Raw genomic sequence first — 21,038 nt, forward strand, 5'->3', positions numbered from 1 at the left:
CTGTCTCTCTCTCTCTCTCTCTCCCTGTTTAATTTGTATTATAGATCTCCCTACTGTTGCATTCTTGTTTGGAAAATTGAAACTCTTAGGATCGCAGGAATCTTAAAGGCAAGGAGCGAAGGTGTGCAGGTGGGGGGTGGGGCAGGGAACAACAGCTGTCCAGTTCATGTAGGCTGGAGCTTGCATAGCTCTGATGCTACCATCTATTATGCTGCCCAGGTGGCAGGAAGGAATAACACAGAAAGCAGCATCTGACCTATATTTAGAGTTATAACTGAACAGAGTATAAAAGGCCATGTATGCACTAGCTGCATTAAGCAAAAGAATTATGAAAATCAAATAACACTGCTTGATATTACACTACTATTGTCCATTTTCTTATAATATGAGCCCATTTAAGGCCATCGCCTTTTTAAAAAATACAAGCTAAAACAACCTGAAAGATTCAACACCACTCACTTTTTTTGTGGAGTATGAACAAGGTGCATATCTGTCTAGCCATAAAAATCTGTGAAATCTATCCATAAGGCATTAACATACAAAAGTGAAGTCAAAGTGAAGGTACTAAATATGATTACCTCTCCATTTCTAAAAGGCCTTTCTCTAAAAACTTTTAATTTCCTTTAGTAAATGATCTGATTTATTGATTATCATTAGAAGTTTGAGGGGTAAAAATGGATCCATTTCTCAATAAGAAAATTGTCCTTGTCCTGTTTAGCTTTGTTTACCTAATCAGAAAAAAAATGAATCAGGATTAAGTCATCCATATTTGGTTCCCAGAATATTCTCAATGGTGATACTTTGCAAATCAATAAGATGAAAGATTGCTAACCCTAGTTCCACTGGTACAATTCTATCACTATTTTTTTTTCTATAATCACTAAACTACCAACAGCAGATCAAAATTTTATTTTATCTTGAAGTTCCAAGTAGTTTCAATTATTTGATAGATGAGAATTCACCCTCGTTTTATGTGACCTACATTTCCTAAAAGAAAAATGGTACTGCTAAAAAAACTCTGCTTTTTTAATCCTATGATCTTGTATTTAATATATTTATAAAATAAAACAATTCCTGTTTCATCACTACAGCCTAGCCAACAGAGTTTAGCAAGATTAAAATCAATTTTTTTCTTTTTTTTAATTTATTTTTTGTTTTTAGTTTACAACACTCAGTTCCACAAGTTTTTGAGTTCCAAATTTCCTCCCCCCTCCCCTCCACGATGGCATGTAATCCAATGTAGATTCTACATCTACCTTTGCATTGAACTTATTTACATAATAGTCAAGTTGTAAAGAAGAATTATGGGATGAATCATGAGAAAGAGGAAACGAAACAAAAAAAGAAGGACAAAGAGAGAGAGCAAATAGTTTCCCTCAATCTGCATTCAGACTCCATAATTCTTTCTCTGGATGTGCATAGCTTTTTCCATCATGAGTCTTTTGAAGCTATCTTTGAACCTTGCATTGCCGAGAAGAGCCAAGTCTATCAAAGTTAGTCCTTATAGATACTGTGTGTCTGTAATCGTGTATAATGTTCCCCTGGTACTGCTCCCCTCACTCAGCATCAGTTCATAGAAGTCTTTCCAGGTTATAATGAAGTCTGTCTGCTCCTCATTTCTTATAGCACAATAGTATTCCATTACATTCATATACCACAATTTGTTTAGCCATTCCCCAATTGATGGGCATCCCCTTGATTTCCCATTCTTTGCCACCACAAAAAGAGCTGCTATAAATATTTTTGTACGTGCTGGTCCATTTCTCCTTGTGTGATCTCCTTGGGATACAGCCCTAGAAGTGGTATTGCTGGGTCAAAGGGTATGCACATTTTTATAACCCTTTGGGCATAGTTCCAAATTGCTCACCAGAATGGGTGGATCAGTTCACAACTCCACCAATGTAACAATGTTCCAATTTTCCCATATCCTCTCCAGCATTTATCATTTTCCTGTTTTGTCATGTTAGCCAATCTGACAGGAGAGATATGGTACCTAAGAGCTGTTTTGATTTGCATTTCTCTAATCAATAGTGATTTAGAGCATTTTTTCATATGCCTATAGATATCTTTAATTTCTTCCTCTGAAAACTGCCTGTTCATACCCTTTGACCATTTCTCAATTGCGGAATGACTTGTATTCCTATAAATTTGACTCAGTTCCCTATATATATATATATTAGATATGAGGCCTTTATCAGAGATTCCCAATTTTCTGCTTCCCTCCTAATCTTTGTTGCATTGGCTATGTTTGTACAAAAACTTTTCAATTTAACATAATCAAAATTATCCATTTTGCATTTTGTAACACTCTCTATCTCTTGTTGGGTCATGAATTCTTCCCTTCTCCATAAATCTGACAGGTAAACTATTCCTTCCTCTCCCAAATCACTTATAGTATCAGCCTTTATTCCTAAATCATGAACCCATTTTTACTTTAATATAAAATTTATTTTTGACACTTGTTTTCATCACGCCTTTAGGTAACTCCCAGATATTCACATCAATTCTCTTTTTCTACCACAAATATCATTAGGTCCTGGGTCTAGAGGGATAAGGCACCCCACTGTGGTACAATGGGGAAAGGGGCTTCATGTAGAGTCAAAGGACTTGGGTTTGAGTCCTGCTATTAGCTGCCTCTCTGACTTTTGGCCTCCTTTACTTCATCTGTAAAATGATGGGGTTGATCTAGATGACCTTTAAAAGGTCCCTTCCAATTCTACACCTGTGATTCTGAGTTTGTATCTATACTACAAGACAGAGATGTTTTGAAATCTAGTGGAGCTATTTACCATATTGGAGAATACTGGAGGAGAACTCCTTGCTGCCCTCTTGTATTCTCCTCTCCAACAGTCAAAGGTCTACCTAGAGCTGACTCCCAACAGGTGACAGTGACATACTTGGTGGGGGTGGGGAGGGGTAGAACTTTATGTTCTCTTCTGCAGAGAGTGAATGGCTGGGCTGGGGGAGGGCAAAATTAACCTTCAGGAGGTGCTAGCCTGCTCCACTTTGCTCCATCCCTAGTGGCACCCCCTTTTCTGGGTTATATAAATAAAATGTTATAGTGCTTTAGTGTTTGTGAGGTACTTTCTGGAAAAGGAGTAGAAACTAGCATCAGTTTAAAAGAACTCAGACACAGAAAACACAGCTGTCTATACAAGTTGTAGTGAGGAAAAGCAATTATGCAGGATCAAGTTTCTTAGCTTTTTATCTCAATGTCTTGATAGGATAATGTTTAAACATCAACACCCACATAGACTGCAGGGGGTGAGGATCCCACAAGCCAGGAGTCAAAACAACACCAAAGTCATTTTTTAAAAATATGTGGGTTTGATCATCACTATTTGTTGATTTACATGGTTTGTCATCCCTGTTTTATGATAAGCAAACTTGCCAGAGGTGCCTCCTAACAGGTGATCTTACAGAAAGCCACAGCGTGTATATGGCACGCAACTCTGAATTTCACCATTTATTTGAAAAAAATTTCAGTTCAGAATGTTCTTTCCTCCTCCCATTGAATAGACAATGTATTGCATTTCATCTTCTTCTCTTATTTTTGGCCTTTTTAATGTTGATTATTATTATTCCATGATGATTTTTCCTTCCAACAGTTTTATTTGCTTCCTTTCTCCTCCTCCTCCCCACCTCTGCCACAGTCCTACATTCCATGACATGTAAAATCAGTGCCTTATTAGTAGGAGGGAATCATCTGATGTCCAAGATATGATGAACTCTTAACTGATTCATTTTCTTTCTTTTTAGGTCCTGTATAATGTTTTTGACTCTTTTGTGTCCCTGGGTGCTGACAAAGTGACAGGAGTGGACTGTGTGAAAGGCATAGGTGCGTAAATTGAGGTATTTCCTAACCCTTTCTTCAGAACCATCCCATTAAGGGCTTGTGTAGCAAAATTAAGGTCTCTAATTAGTGTCATTGATTCACCAGTTTTGTCAAAAACAATATTTTGCATGATCATCTACATAGCAGCAATAATACTTTCCAGGGGCAAATGAGTATTTCTTTGGGTGGATCCATTTGCATGCTAAAAAAATTGATTCTATAGTTTTTCCTCCATAGGTCCTATAATCTCTTGAATGTGTAGAAGCTTAAATGTCAAATACTTAATGCAAGCAGTTAATCTACCAGTCCCCTTTATAAAGAATTTCCCCTTTAAGGTTTGAGTCTGCCTGTTCCAAAATAATATTCATCATTTCCCTCTAAACCTGCTTCTGTTCGTCATATTTCTGTGGGTTAACACCACCCTCTTACCAGTCAGCCAGGCCTAAAACCATAGAAGCATCCCTGACTGCCTCACTCTCCATCATTCCTCAAATCCGGTTGGTTGCCAAGCCTTGGTTTTCCATCTACAATCTCTTGCATCCATCCTTTCCTTTCCATTCCCATTGCTAAGTGGTTTCCTCACCTTAGCACATGGTCTTGACACAATCATCTTTAGAAACCATCAACGGCTGCCCATCTACTATGTAATCAACAACAACAGGAGGTATTTATTAAGAACCTGCTATGCCAGGCAAATACAAACACAACAATGAGCTTGTATCATCCCTCACGAAGCTTACATTCTTCTATAAGAATACATATTTATACTTAAATAAACTCAAGATACATACAGAATAATTAGAGTGATTAGGGGTGGGGGAACTACCAACTGGGGGAGTCAGGAAAGACCTCTTGAAAGAGGTAGATGCTTAAATTGAGCCTTTAAAGAACAAGTGGTTTCAAGCGAGACAGGTGAGGAAGGAAAGCGTTCCAGGCATGCAACACCATGGAGACAGAAGATAGAATGTCCTGAGAGATAGCAAGTTTGATGAACCATAGAATGTAATGTGGAATGTGGAATAAGGCTGGAAAGATAGAATAGGGCTAGACTATGAAGGCTTTCAAGTGAAAACAAGAATTGACATTTTATCCTAAATGCAGTAGTGGTTTCTTGAGAAGGGAAACAATATTGTCATACCACCCTTTAGAAATGTCCATTTCACAGCTAAGTGGAGGACAGATAGGAGAAAGGAGAGTCTGGAAGGAGACCATTTAGGAAACAATTTCTGTAGTTTAGGTGAAAGGTGATGAGAGACTGAACTCGAGTGGTTGTTGGCTAAGTAGAGAGAAGAGCACAGATACAAGAGATTTACAGAAGGAAAAATTGGCAAAATTTGGCAATTGATTGGCTATGTGAGATGAATGAAAAGGAAGAACTAAGGTTGACTCCTGGCTTTCAGTGTTATTTAACTGGAAGAGTGGCAAATACCTCAGCATAAATAGGGAAATCAAGTTGAAAGAAGGGTTTAATAAAAAAGATAACATTCCATTTTGGACATGTTGAGTTCAAGATGCCTATAGGATTGCATTTCTGTAAAGTAAATGTAGGTCAGATTGCAGCGAGTACAGCAGAGGAGGGGGGAGAGGTCATGCTAGTTGCTTGAGAAGAAAAGAGAACGTTTGGAAGAGCTCTCGGTGAATGAGATGGAGGTTCATCAGGAAGAAGTGGAAAAATTGTGGAGCAGTGAGGATCCAGTTGAGGCTGTGGAGAATATGTTTGTAGTGGATCCAGTCAGCATGGTTGTGTGATTTCCTTCAGCCATGTTTAGCAGGTGAGGAGTAGAAGCAGAGAATGTGGATAGTAGAGGTTATCCAGGGTTAGAGTTTAGAAGGGGATGAATGTAATAGGACAAGGGAACAAGAGATTTAATGGGAAAAGTCAGTATAAAGTGAAACTAGTTAAATAAAGGGTCAAAGTTTTGAATGTAGAAAAGTAAGACCAGATGAAGGGTAATGGCCTGGGGTGGATAGAGTGAGTGTAGGTTGTGTTGAACACAGAGAATTGTTTTAGGCACAGGGGAAAATGTCAGGACAGAGGTTATGATCTGATGAATTTCAGAGTTAATTTATTGTGGTGGCCTATCACTTGTGGCTGGTGATAAGATCAAGGGTATGACCATTTCATGTATAAAATGGGTAATTTGCAGCAGAGGTGTTAAATGGGCCTTCAATACTCTTGAGTGCAGCATAACTAAATGTAATTGGGAAGTATTTAAGAAAATAAATGAAAATATAGAACATAAATAATGTTAATATGTGGTTTTACTAAGTCAATATGCAACTCCCAGAGTTTTAGGTTTAGCGGCCCATTTGTATTTGAGTTTGATAGATTGGTTTAGGGAACTAATAAACTGAGAAAGAAGGCTATTTTAGGGGATAGCAAAACAACAAACCCAGGCCCAGATCCCCACATTCCAGACTGGGGAATTGGGGTGGAGAGGAAGCCTGAGAGCAAGGATGATCTGGGGCTATTATAACAACCTTGGGGTGTTACAATATCCACCAGGATCTAGATAGAGTGATACATGCAGAAGAAGGAGAGGCTGCTGAATATGAAGGTGTTGGTGGAAAAGACCTGGAGGTGGCCGTGAGACCAAGAAGCATACCTACTCCTCTCCTAACAGAGCATGTTAGGGGCATGAGAGAAGGTGCCACAAGCATTGGAGAGGGTGACCAGAGTTCACAATGGAAGGAACTCCAAGCAAGATAGGGAGGAATAGGGTAGATATGGATGAATACTCCTACCCTCGCTGGTTATAGAGGGTTAAGATGTAGATTAACTTACTCACCCTCTAATCAACAACCAGGACAGTTCTTTCCCAGGTCCCATCCCAAAGTTAAGTTGTTTCTCTCACCTGGTAGAGTTGGTGAGACGGGCACTAGAGGTTCAGAGCATCATTGTTCCTGATGGTAAGAGATGGGTGGCAGCAGGCAAGTGGCTGTCCCAGTGGAATGGATGGATGGAATGATATGCTCCTTGATCTGACATTTCCTATTGTATCAGCAATGCAATAATCACAATATAGGTGATAATTGTCAAAATGCCTATGTGGTTCTGTATCACAAAATATATGAGACTCTCCACATAGAAGGTAGAAGAAGCAAACCATTTATTCAGACACCAAATAACCAGATCCCAAAACCAATAAGTCCACAACATCACAGCAGAGAGCCACTCCATCCCACAACCTTCCACCCCCTGCTGGGTCCTTGCCACCAACAAGCAAACTTACAGCACAGCTATTACACATCTGTTCTCTTTCCCTCAGCTCTAATTGTCATAACTGCTCCCTCAGCATTTCCTGTGACACAATTTCCTTTTCCTCTCAGCAGGCTCCTCCCACCACATGTGACTTAGGCTTTCTGTGATGTAAGCAGGCCACATAGTCTATTAATGGGTGGGAAAGATCTTCAAACCTAAATTGCTATTATACCTATCCTTCACAGTCTGTCCCCATATTACCTTTACTGGCTTATCTCCTACTATTCCCTTTCATGCACCCAATATTCTATACAAGCTGGACTACTTAAATTACTTGGATATGGCCTGTGCTTTCCCATCTTTGCACCTTTGTTCACATTAACACCTATACCTGTAATGCCCATCTTCCTTCTTCCTGTTGAAATAATGCCCATCACAAATTCTACCTTCTTCATGAAGACTCCCCTGGCCTCACCATCCTGAAGGGCACTTTCACTTTTTATAATCAATTCCATTCAACACAAATTTATTAAGCACCTGCTGTGTGTTAGGTGCTGGGGATACAAAGATGAAAAATAAAAGTTCATACCCTTAAGAACTTACATTCTTTTGGAGGGATACAGCATGGACACAAATAACTAACCACAACCACAAAGCCAATGCAAAGTGATTTCAAGAGGCAAAGAAGGCTATAGTTAAACTGACCTTAGCTGAGCTTTGAAGGAAGCTAGGACAGCTGTAAGGATGGAGTGCATTCTAAACATGGGGGTTCACCTGTATTAAGTCTGAGAAATGGGAAAGAGAATGTCATTCACAGTGAATGGCTAGTAAGCCAATATGACCAGACACAGCAAGTGTAAAGAAAAGTAATATGAAATAAAAATGAATCCGTCAATTAGAGCCATATTGTGGGTGGTGTTAGATGCCAGGCTGAGAGGCTTTTATTTTATCTTGGAAACAATAGAAAGCCACTGAAGATTTCTGAGTAGTCACTGAGTTAACATGGTCGGATAGGTTTGAATAATGTATTGGGAAGGGAAAAGACTGGAAGCAGGTGGACAAATTAAAAAGCTATTGTAGTAGTATAGGCAAGAGGTAATAAAGGTTTGAAGTAGGATAGAGGCTGAGTGAATGAAGAGAAGAGGACAGATGTAAGAGATACTGTGAAGGTAGAATCAACAAAAATTTAGCATCTAGATGAGAGAGAGAAAGAGAGAGACAGACAGACAGATATATGTAGGAAGATATAGATGTATATGAATAGAGATGACCATCAAACCCATGGATGCAGATGAGTTCACCATGGGAGAAAACATGGGAAAAAAAGAAAAGAGGACCCAGCTTTAGGGGAATGAAAAAAGGTAATGATCCAGCAAAAGAGACTGAGAAGTTATGGTCAGACTGGTAGTAGGAGAACCTACAGTGTGAAAACACAATAGTCAGACTGGTAGTTGGAGAACCTAGTGTGAAAACACAACAGTGTGAAAAGCTTTGGAGAAGGCAAGTAGGATGAGGCTTGAGAAAAAGGTCACTGGATATAGCAGAAGAGTTTTAGTAACCTTTGAGAAAACATTTCTAGTTAAGTGGGGGTGGGGGGGGCGTGGCATTGTCAGAGGCCAGACTACAAGGAATTAAAAAGTGAATGGGAAATGAAGAAATGCAGACAAATAGTATGGAAGGTGTTTTCTAGGAGTTTAGTTGTGAAAGGGAGCAGAGATGCAGCATGACCAGCTGAGAGGATGGCACAGTTGAGTGAAGGTTTTTTGTTAGGTTTTTTTAAAGGGATGAGGGTGACCTGGGCTTGTTTGTAGGTGATGGGTAACAAACCAGTGTCAAAAGTAACTGAAAATGGGAGTGATTGAAGAGGTAAAAACTCCAAAGAGAAGGGAAGATATGGGTTCAAGAGCACATGCAGCGGGCTTGATGTTGGCAAGAAGAGAACATTCATTGTCAGGGAGTGGAGCAAATCAGAGGACAATAGAGAGTTTTTGGAGAGAAAGGGATCTGGCCTTGATGGACCTCTACTTTTCCATCAAAGTAGGTGGCTGAGGGTCTCTGCTGAGAGGGAGGGTAATTCAGGAAGTTTGTGGAGGGTCAAGGTCTGGAACAGCCTATAGAAAGAGTAAAATAGTCAATCAGAGAAAGATACAGGATTTTCTAGAAACACTGAGGGCCCATTAGGTAGCAATCAGCCAGGTTATGTGGATTTTTTAAAGCAGTGTTCTGCAGTATTTGAGTAAGAACAGAGAAGCTAGATGAGGTGGTTGTACCATTTGACTGGGATTCATCCTTAAGAGACCTGACGGAGGACAGTGTCAGTTTATTGTCTCTCAGAGCAGTCTGGTCAGCTGAGTGAGTGAATACCAACTGATTGGATCCCCAAGAGCCCAAATAAACACCCTCCATACCCCCTATACATTATGGCACTTGACTCCTGGTGTCTTGGTGGTTCTGAGACCCAGCCATCTTGGATTTCATATTCCTCTGACCCTGGACCTCTAGAAGTGCCAACAGTGGTTTATTAATTACTATGTGCCTAAAGGAGGAAGCACGATATAGTGGACAGAGTGCTGGGTTTGGAGTCGAGAAGACTTGCCTCTGATACTTACTGTGTGACTGAGGGCAAGCAACTCCCCCCACCCCATTTCATTTACTTTATATCTATTTTTCATTTACTTGTCTGCTAATGTGTTCTCTCTCTCTAGTAGATTCTAAATGTAGGAACTGTTTTTGGTTTTTGCTTTTTTTCTCTGTATCCTCAGCATCTAATGCACAGCCTGGAACTTAGTAGGTGCTTGTTGAAATTGAGTGTCATCTAGTTGCCTCTGTTCATAAAACTGTGTTGGCCCAATGCAGTGAGAGCCCAGCCTCACGCTTAGTAGTAGCTTGCCCCTAAAATAATCACTGCAAGAGGAAGTATTTCTCTACCCAGTGTTTAGAACATAATCATCTTCTGTTCTTTCTTAAAATGGTTGACCATGGTGTCAGGTCATTTAAGGAGAAATTCTGAAATTTCCTTACTTGTCTATGATTCTGTGATGGGGGAGGGGGAATGCTTTTTTGAGGAACAAGCAAAGTCTGTAGAAGAGATATGAAAATGTGTTGGTCCTGATGGCTGACAATAAGAACTCCCCAACCCCCTCTTTCCTCCTCCCCTGGAAAATAGTAGCTGGAGCTTTAGTTACTCATGTATGAGATAAAGTACTGAGAAGCAGAGAATGCAATCTCTTGTTTCCTAAAGCTTGTTGATTCCTCAGTAGGATGGGGTTACTGAGCAACGAATGACGAAAAAATGATCACAAGAGACAGTGCTGTCACCCACGACACTGGGGCCCTGGGATGCCTGGAACAATGAGACCATTCATTTTGTATCAAAGTCAGTGTTGTTGGTTCTTGTCTTTCTTGTAGTGTCTTTCTTTGTGGTGAGCTTGGGAGGCACACTCATTGGAATTATCTTCGCCTTCCTTCTCTCTCTGGTGACTCGTTTCACCAAACATGTCCGGATCATTGAGCCAGGATTTGTGTTCATCATCTCCTACCTGTCCTACCTCACCTCTGAGATGCTTTCCTTCTCAGCCATTCTTGCGTAAGTATCTCTTCCTTAAGTGGGTAATATCAGCTGCAAGAAAACAGTAAGGCCACCAATCTCGTTTGAAAATGAATACAGAAGAGGAGTATGCCAATGATGGGTGTTCTGGCTTTAGTTTGGTTGGGTTATTCATCATCACTGTTAAGTACCATATGTTCCAGAATTAAAACCCTGTGGGAAGCCCATGACACCAAATAGTATGCAGTTGACATTCACTCAATAAAAAATAAAACGTTCTGCTTCTTCTCTACACACATATGACTACATTGCTCAAGAGAATACAAAATGATCAGAACACGGTCTTCTCCATTGACATAAAGTGATCTCTTGGGTAAAATGTGGCCCAAGAGCATATGTTGTAGGCCATATCCACTAGGTTATAAAGGGTCAAAGAGCAAAGAAAGGAGAGAAGAGTGGGTCATTGTTCCTCAGGCTGGACTTCCACAAATAAAATCAAATGGATGGTGAAGCAGCTGTCTGGTGAATGAGAATGGAAACCTGGCTATTGGGGGAAAGTAGGTGCTTATAGGCCTGAGTTATCTAGGTTGTCTGTTTGTAGCCTGATTGTTAAAGAATCCTCAGTTCTCCTTCACCTGATTAGACACCACCTTAAAGGACCGAAAAAAACTCACTACAGAAACTAATATTGCTAATTTAACTCATTATATATCCTTAATTTGAGGGACAAGTCAAAAAATTGTTTGGGATCAATTATTTTTGTTGATAATGACTAATCTTAATGGGGAGGCAGCTGAATGACACAGTGGATAGAGCACTAGGCTTGGTTTCAGGAAGACTTATCTTCATAACTTTAAATCTGGCCTCAGACACTTACTAGCTGTGTGACCCTGGGCAAATCACTTAACCCTGTTTGCCTCAGTTCCTCATCTGTAAAATGAGCTGGAGAAGGAAATGGCAAACCACTCCAGTATCTCTGCCAAGATAACCCCAAATAGGATTACGAAATGTCCCACAAGACTGAAAAAAACACTAAACAACTAACAAAACCTTAATGGTACAGCTCAAATAATTCCTCCCGAAACTCTTCTTGATTTCCACCCTTCTTCTCTCCACCCAAGCTAGAAGTAATTTGTTTCCTTTATCTGGTACCATGGCATTTTATACTCTTATTGGAAGCATGCCTTGTTTTCCCTACTAGGTTTTAAGCACCTGCAAGACTCTTATCTATCTTTAAAACTTCCCAAGTACCTAATGCAATGCAGTGGGCATAGCAAGTACCTAATAAATGCTTGTTGAATTGATTGACTGATTAATACATGACTTGTTCTGTCTTAGTTATATAAATTGAAGACCTGACTTTGAGTTCCAGATTTGGAGCAAGACACTTAACCTTTTGGGGCCTTATTTTCCTTATCTGTAATATAAAGGTATGGAACTAGATTATCTCTAAGGCCCTTCCAGATCTAAGAAAGTCAAGAGTTTAAAATAGGAACAGAGTTCTCTTTCTGTGTTTATTTAGACAAGTGAAATGGACACATTAAAATAATTCTATTAAAATAATTCTTGTCTAAAATGCTTCCTTTTCCCCCAGTGGCAGGTGTTTAGGGCCTAATGTCAGGGCCTCTATACAACATTCCTCAACACTCCCTTTCACTTCACTTTGCCTACCTAGACATGCCCTTTCTGTGGCTAGGGGTCAGTTATTGTTAGTTCCTCCATGCAAACATCAGTGTAGTTATCCTCAGACTGAAAGACCTAGCAGATCTTCCATTTAGAGTTACAAGAGTCGGAAAACACATATTAAGAATGCCATTTGTTCTCGTTATTACAAACTCTCATCTAAACTTGCAACCTACTGCAGACCCGAACTTAGTAGGTGCTTAATAAATGCCTGTTGAAATTTAATTGAATCTAGTCACCCGATATTACACTGCCTTTCTTTGGATGTATTGAAGCTCTGGACTCTACAGTATTGATTGTTATATAGCAACTGGAATATGCCAGATGGAATTCTATTTACAAATAAAGTTGCTGAGATGTATACTTAGATATAGTTATAGCTTAAATGATTTAAATTTAATGAAATAGCATTTTAGAGGTATGAGGGACCTCAGATCATCTAGAACAGGGGTGGGGATCCTGTGGCCTTGAGGCTACCTGTGGCATTCTGGGTCTCAAGTGCGGCCCTGTGACTGAATTCAAACTTCACAGAACAAATCCCCTTAATAAAATCCCCTCAGTCAAAAGGCCACAACCAAGGACCTAGAAGGCCCCATGTGGCCTCGAGGCTGCAGTTCCACACCACTGATCTAGTATAATCATTTCATTTTACTTGTGAGAAAAATGAGGTGGAGAGGTTAACTTGGGGCAAAGCTGGTACTCCAACCTAGTTCTTCTAGCATGAAGTCCAGTCTTCTCTCTGCTATGTCTCTTATTATAATCCTTCCTGACCTGCCTCATCCAGTACATAAATTAAGTAATAAATTGTTATTTATTGAACATCTATCATGTGCTCAGCATGAGGCAAGATCTTCTGGAGGAGACAGAGATACAAAAAAAATGTAAGACAAGAAATATCTTTCCCCCAAGTAATTCTGCAATCTAGCTAGGAAAACTAAGACACACCAGGGCTAAATGTATAGTATAGACCTTTAATTCAGTAGCAATTCAGGAGATGGAGACCCTTCAGAACTGGATTAGAAAGGGAAGGCATCACAGAGGAGACTGAACTTGACCTAGGCAACAAAAGGACAGGATGCCGTGAGCTAGAGGGGAAGAAGCAAAGCCATGAACAAGGGTACTGAGGAACCAACAAGAGTGGAATATTGGTGGAACAGTGAGGATTCTGGCTTGACTAATTTAGGGAATGTTGGTGTTCTGAAACCTATACATTGGCATCATGGACTTCTTACAGTCCATCTTTTAAAAGATGGCATTGCTGGTTTGGTTCAGTCATTTTTTAGTCTTTCAGGACTCTTTGTGACTCCATTTGGGGTTTTCTTGGCAAAGATACTGGAGAGGTCTTCCATTTGCTTTTCCAGCTCATTTTATAGATGAGGAAACTGAGGCAAACAGGGTGAAGTGACTTGCCCAGAGTCACACAGCTAGTAAGTGTCTGAGGCCAGATTCCAACTTAGGAAGATGAGTCTTCCTGATTCCCAGCCTGGGGCTCTATCCACTGTGGCACCTAGCTGCCCAGCACTGCTGGTAAGAACTTATTACCACAAAGACATCTAGGTACATTTTATCTAAGGGGCATCTAGCTGGCACAGTGGATAGGACACTGGGCCTGAAGTCAAGAAGACTTAAATTCAAATCTGGCCTCAAACACTCACTGTGACCCTGTAAAAACCACCTCACCCTTATTGACTCAGTTTCTTCATCTATAAAATGAGCTGGAAAAGAAAATGGCAGACCACTCCAGTATCTCCGTCGAGGAAACCCTGAATGGGACCACAAAGAGTTGGACACAACTGAACAGCAACAACTTTTTATCTAAAGTCCTTTTATTTATTCTTATTGTCCTTACTTCTGCTCTGGAGTGGGTCATGCTATAGCAAGTGTACACAATTAACAAAGTTTCATCAAGTCTAGTAAGACCATCTAAATAATATAATACATTCCACAGAGGAGGTCATTTATCTGAGTAATTGTGGATATCTTTCCAGGATTACTTTTTGTGGCATATGCTGTCAAAAATACGTGAAAGCTAATATTTCTGAGCAGTCAGCCACCACAGTGAGGTATACCATGAAGATGTTGGCAAGTGGAGCTGAAACAATCATCTTTATGTTCCTGGGAATCTCTGCTGTAGATCCCGCTATCTGGACTTGGAATACAGCATTCATACTCCTGACTTTAGTCTTCATTTCTGTCTACAGAGCCATTGGTAAGAAAAGCCCGCCTGCCTCACTAATTCTAAACATTGTCACATAATCCCAAGGTATCACAACATGAAACCCGAGAGGACTGAGCCAGGAACCCTTCAGAGCATGTTTCCAGTGAAAGGGTTCCTAAGGCAGGAAGAGAGAATTCTGGAAACATAGGACATGATAACGTTATTAGACTTTCCACCAAATCTTTGTCTCTTAAGTTGAGAAGCACCTTAGCTGAATAGTACAAAGATTTTCTCGAAAAACCAAACTGTTATATACACTGAGAGAGTAATGATTCTTTCCAAGTTACTTGCTTTCTCACTGTCCCAGTAACATACCAAGGTACAATAAGAGCATTATGACTAGGTAGTGGATTAAGAATGGCAACAGATGTGTTCCTGGACTTTTGGGTCAAGGAAAAACGATGAAGCAGAACTGAGACCAAGGGTGGGCAAAGGAGGCAACTACCTAGAAAAAAACATAGAGAGAGGAGGGAAAAGGATACAATCCAGGACACATTTTAGTTTTACTTTTTATAAATATACAAAATTTTCATGACACAAAATTTTCTTCATGATACATAGATATTTACTTTAATGATATAGTGTTACTTTTTTATAGTGATGATTCGGTGTCACTGATTGGCAATAATTAATGTTTTAAATTGTGAGTGGGGGCACAATTTATAAATTTTCCCTAGGAAAAACAAATGTCTTCTCCTGGTTCTGTTTTGAATGGGGTAGCAAATGGGGCAGAATCCAGGTATGGGGAACCTGAGGCCTCAAAGCCACCTGTGGCCCTCTCGGTCCTTGAGTGAGGCCTTTTGACTGAGTCCAAGTTCTACAGAACAAATCCTTTTATTAAGGGGATTTGTTCTGTGAAGTTTGGATTCAGTCAAAGGGCCACACTTGAGGACCTAGAAGACCACATGTGGTCTCAAGGCTGCAGGTTCCCCAACCCTGGGGTAGATCTTGTCAAAATCTGGTTTCAGATTGACTTAATTTGAACTCTGCTGCTCCAAAATTATAATCTAGTCAAATCAAAGCAAGTGAATGGGGAATGGGGAAGGAACTTTGGGGAGAATCATTTTGAGATGCTTTACAAGCTTTCGTTCAATAAAGAAGCTTTCCCTTCCAGCATGAGCAAGGTCCATCCTGTTGTTCTCATTCCACAAGTGGTAGTTAGTGCAATGGGGGGCCATTACACAAATTCTCTACCTGCAGAATGACTTGTAGAGACCAAGAAGTTTCCCATTGGTTCCCAAAGTACTGCAAGGTAGGTAAGGAGGGAGTGGCAGCTAGGAGATTTGAATCCTTGTGTCTTTGTTTATGAACTTGGCACTGGTACAGCTAGGTTCTCACAAAGGAACAAACTTCCTCCTCTTTTCTGGCAGTCATGTTGGGAATAAAAATTTAGAACTTCCAGTGAGAATGTACAGTCAGGAGACGAGTGATTTCAGTTTCTTTCTGTGGCATTAAATTCTACAGTCGAAAAGAATGCAGTAAGCTAATTTTAAGCTTGAGTTCAAGTTTGAGATACAATGATGTAAGGCTATATACACAGTCAGAGCTCATATTCATCCATCCAAGATAGAAATCATTTCCAGTGACTGTTGAGAAAGAAAGAATTAGAGTCCGCAGCATCGCACACATTGAAAATGTCATGCATTACCAAGTGGATGAAGGTTTTAAATTGAGATGTCAAACCTCTGTTCATATTTTGAAGTAAGCTATTACATTTAGGGGTTGGGAAGTATTTCTCTGTGTCTCATTAGGAGGGAGTCTGATGCTAGTGTGCTTCACTTCAGACTTTCCCATGTGCAAATGCTCTAGATATTTTTGGTTTGGTTACTGGTCTTGGGAAGGCTGTGAGAGGTATTCTCCAGATGCATCTGTGATAAAAGAAATGTAATAGGAAGAATAATATTGGACAAGAAGTTTAGAAACTGTTTCTGATCACCCTATTAATGAGATTTCCTATTTTGTAAAATAATCATGGATCTATATTACCTCATCCTCCACCTTTCCGGAGAATTGAATTACCATGCTAGGTAGAAGCAAATCCCTGCCCTTCATCCGCCTGCTAGGCATGTGAACACAAATTTAAGGAAGTAAGTTTCCCTGAGTGCTGTTTCCTACGGGTTCCTAAGCCTGTGCCTTCTAGACAGACAGGAAGATTAGTGATGAAAAATAACCAAATGAGTCCATGGCAAAGTAAAAAATAGCACATTCTTTCCCCAGAGCTTTCTTCAGGGGGAAGGAGGGAGCCAGTGTCTTAAGCAATAAGATAAAATGGAATAGCAAGGCTGACAAAATTTAATTAAAACTTTCCACCAAGCTTTACTTCAGAAGAAAGATATTAAACAAATGTGTCTATGTGTATTGAGACCACAACATGTATTTTTTCCTAGGTGTAGTCTTACAAACATGGCTTCTGAACAAGTATCGGATGGTTCAGCTGGAGATAATAGACCAAGTGGTCATGTCATATGGGGGACTCCGGGGAGCAGTTGCTTATGCCCTGGTCGTGCTTTTGGATGAAAAGAAAGTGAAGGCGAAAAACCTCTTTGTGAGCACCACCATCATTGTGGTGTTCTTTACCGTCATATTCCAGGTAATTAAGTAGCTGGGTTTTATGTGTTTAGACAAAGGGACGAAGGCAGAATGGCTGTCCCTAAATCCAAGGGGGTCATAAGCTGCAAATGATTTTTATAAAGTGTTTCAAGGCACCAGAAGCCTAATTGGCTTTGTAATTTTAGTAACTAGTAACCCGTTTTATAGGTTTTCACGTGGCGCCACATGGGACCCAACACAATTTGTCCTGCATTTAAAAAAAAAAAGTTCTTCCTCAGCCTGTAGCTGATTAACAAAGCCCAAGTTAATATTTCATCTAGCATTACTCAGCACCAGCCACAGTAGCCCCCTTTTATGGCAAAAGGAAAGGATCATGTCAGTGAAGAAAATCACATAGGTGGGTACCATTTTTAGTACCCTGCTGAAGCTAAGAAGCCACATAGGTCATATGCTTAGATACGACTCTCTTTAGGAAAGCCAGGTAGGGTAGAGACTGCTGAAGGAAGAAAACTTTGCTCACTTTCTCTGCAGTTCTCCACGGGCTGGTAGTGTTGTAGATATATGCCTCTGCTGACATTCAGAAGTCATTCTTCCCACACAAGTGGGAAGTGACTTCATTTACTTCCTTTCCAACAACAAGGAAAGTTTCGTTAATTTGGCCATGAGGCCATTTTTTGAAAAAATTCTTAATTCATATGGTGAGGAAGAGGTTCCAATTTCAGTTAGATTCGAATATCAGGGAGTCAAACCTTAATTATTTTCTCACTGCCTATTGAATGTGCATTTCTAGAACTTTTGACTATGTTTTTTTAAATCTCTGGCTACCAAGGGTTGAGCTATTGATAGAAAAAGAATATCAGCCCCTGTGATGATGGGAACTATCAGTTTATACTTATGTGGTTTAGTAGATCATTTGGATCAGACAACCTAGATTCAAATACTATAGTGGTACAAGCATGTGGCATTGGTAAAATCAATTGACCTTTCCAAGTCTTAGTTTCTTCATCTATATAATAGGACAGGAGAGGATTGGAAAAGTTAGACTATATCAAAGGTTCTTAAACTCCTAATGGTTCTATAGATAGATTTTCAGGGGTGTCTTTAATATTTTTTAACATTTTTGTAACTATTTTAAAATAATGGGTTTCCTATGTAATCCTGCATATTGTATGTTATGTGTTTTAAAACATTCTGAGAAAGGCTCCCCCAGATTGTCAAAAGAATCAATGACACACACAGAAAGTTAAGAAGTGGGAAACCTTACCCAACTAATAGACTCTATGTAAACTAGAATAGTCCAAACAGAAACCAATGACTCCTGAAAATGCAAGAAATATTAGAGTGAAATCAAAAGATTTCATATAAATTTGATATAAAAAACTTATTAGAAAATAGTTCAAGGAGAGAGAATTTAAGAATAAGTGGATTCAAGGATTATGAAAATAGGTAATGAACTATGGCTTAGAGTAGCCGTACACCAATAAAATACACCAATAAAACTGTAAAATGCACCATTAACTGGCAAAATAAGGAGAATCATCTACCCATCCACCCATCCCAGGATTGTACAGAAGAAGGAAAAAAATGTCCTGGACACAAGAACTATAAGAGAACCTGGAAAAATGAAACAAGAGATACAGAATGGAATAGCTAAGGTAGAAAGAATGGCAAAGAAAACTGATACCTTAGAAGAAATAATAGAAAATGTCACTCAAGAACTGAATGTCCTGAAAATTAGAATAAACTAAAGAGAAAATAACTCATTGAGAGAAGTACTGAAACAAAAACACAAAATTAAAATGATAGGAATGGAAGAGAAGGTATGAAATATATTAACAACAACTGATCTGAAAAACAGTTCAAGGAGAAATAATCTATAAATTATTGAACTTTATGAAAAACAATGATAAAAAAGACTACATACTATATTTCAAGAAATTATAAATGAAAATGCTCAACATGAAAATGTAATCTTGCTACCTAAACTATGGAGAAACTAAGAAGAGAAAGAAATGAAAATTGATGCAAAACATTTAAATAAAATGTTGGTAAATGGGCTACAGCATTCTTAGAATGATTATACTTATGACTAAGTTGGATTTATACCAGGGATGTGGGGTCAATTTAACATACAAAATATAAATATAATAAATCATATTGATAATATAAATAATAAAAATGGATTATAGCGATAGAAGCAGAAAAAGCTTTTGATGACATTCAATACTCATTTCTATTAAAAGCTCTAGAAATCATAGAAATAAATTGACTTTTCTTTAATATAATAAATAATATCTATATAAAATCATAGCAAATATTACATGCAATGAAAGAACTTTAGAAGCCTTTCCAATAGGATCAAGTGTAAAGCAAGAATGACCATTCTTACCACTACTATTTGACATAGTGCCAAAAGTGCTAGCTATAGCAATAAGACAGAAAAGAGAAATCAAAAGAATAGATATAGGCAAAGAGGAAACAAAATTATAATTGTTTGCACATGATAGGATGATTTACTTAGAAAATCCTAGAGTCAACAAAGAATTAATTGAAGCAATTAATAAATTCAGAAAATTTATAGTATATAAAACAAATCTACAGAAATCATCAGCATTTTTGTATATTACCAACAAAATTTTTTCTAGGAAGACCTAAAAAGAGAAAGTCCATTCAAAATAACTATAGAAGGCATAAAATATTTAGGTCTTTATCCACCAAGATACCTCTATGAACTATATAATTCAAGTATAAGCACCTGATGAAGAAATATAGACCTAAATAAAATTGGAGAAATATTAATTGTTTATGGATAGGTTGAATAGGCATGAAAGTGTCTGAAAAGCATATCTGAAAAGCACTTTGAGGCTATGCCCCAGAAGTTATTAAACTGTACATTTCCGTTGACTCAACTATACCACTACTAGACCTTTACCTCAAAGAGATTTTAAAAAGCAGAAAAGAAACTGTATATACAAACAAATATTTATAGAAGCTCTTTTTATAGTAGCTCTAAACCAGAAATGAAGGGAATGCCTACCTACTGAGGAACAGCTAAGCAAATTATGTTATATTCATGTAATAGAATATTATTGTGCCCTAACAAATAACAAAATGTATAATATCAGAGGAAATTGCAAAGACCTTTATGATTTGATATAGAATGAATGGGGTAGAACTAGGAGAATAATTTATGACATGACAACAACATTATAGAGAAAAACTATTTTGAAAGACTTAACAACACTGATTAATGTAATGGTAAACCTTGAGTCTGGAAAACTGATTAAACCACCTCAAGCCAGAGAGATAATGGAATTAAAATGCAGGATATGCATTTTTGGACGTGGCCAATGTGGGGATTCCTTGGGTTGGGGGGTGTATGTGAAAAAAAGAATCATGGGACTCCCTGAAAACCACGATTTTTATAAAAGCAGGCATTACATCTAAAGAAATCACAAATGAAAACTACTCAGGTCTATTAGAACCAGAGGGCAAAGTAAAAATAGAAAGACTATACCAATCACTTTCTGAAAGAAACCTCAAAAGGAAAAGTCCCAGAAATGTCCTAGCCAAAATCCAGATTTCCTCCATAAAAGAAAAAATACCATAGCATATAGAAAGAAGCATTTCAAATATCAGAAAGCTATGGTGGGGATCATGTTGTCGTTTAATTAATTAGTCATGTCCGACTATTTGTGTCCTTATTTTGGGGTTTTCTTGGCAAAGATACTAGAGTGGACACTTCCTTCTCCAGCTCATTTTATAGGTGGAGAGACTGAGGCAAACAGGGTTAAGTGACTTGCCCAGGGTCACACAGCTAGCAAATGTCTGAGTCTATACTTGAACTCAGGTCATCCTGACTCCAGGCCCCACCCTCTATCTACTGTACCACCTAACTGCCCTGAGTATTCCATAGACCCTGGCAATGTCTACTATAGATAAGATGAGATCTTGGAACACAGTATTCCAAAAGGAAAAACATGTAGACTTATAACCAAAAATG

The 21,038-nt window shown here is 38.8% G+C and overlaps 1 protein-coding gene across 1 annotated transcript in view; it reads left to right on the forward strand.

Moving 5' to 3' along the window:
- Positions 1-21,038, forward strand: part of SLC9A3 (solute carrier family 9 member A3) — a 127,731-nt gene that overhangs the window by 82,328 nt on the left and 24,365 nt on the right. The window contains exons 4-7 of the mRNA XM_036740847.1: positions 3,760-3,838; positions 10,446-10,623; positions 14,256-14,476; positions 16,873-17,075. Of these exons, the coding sequence (XP_036596742.1) occupies positions 3,760-3,838; positions 10,446-10,623; positions 14,256-14,476; positions 16,873-17,075 (681 nt within the window). The remainder of the gene's footprint in view (positions 1-3,759; positions 3,839-10,445; positions 10,624-14,255; positions 14,477-16,872; positions 17,076-21,038) is intronic.

This window comes from Trichosurus vulpecula, chromosome 1 (genome assembly GCF_011100635.1).
Source record: "Trichosurus vulpecula isolate mTriVul1 chromosome 1, mTriVul1.pri, whole genome shotgun sequence".
NCBI classification, from domain to species: Eukaryota; Metazoa; Chordata; class Mammalia; order Diprotodontia; family Phalangeridae; genus Trichosurus; species Trichosurus vulpecula.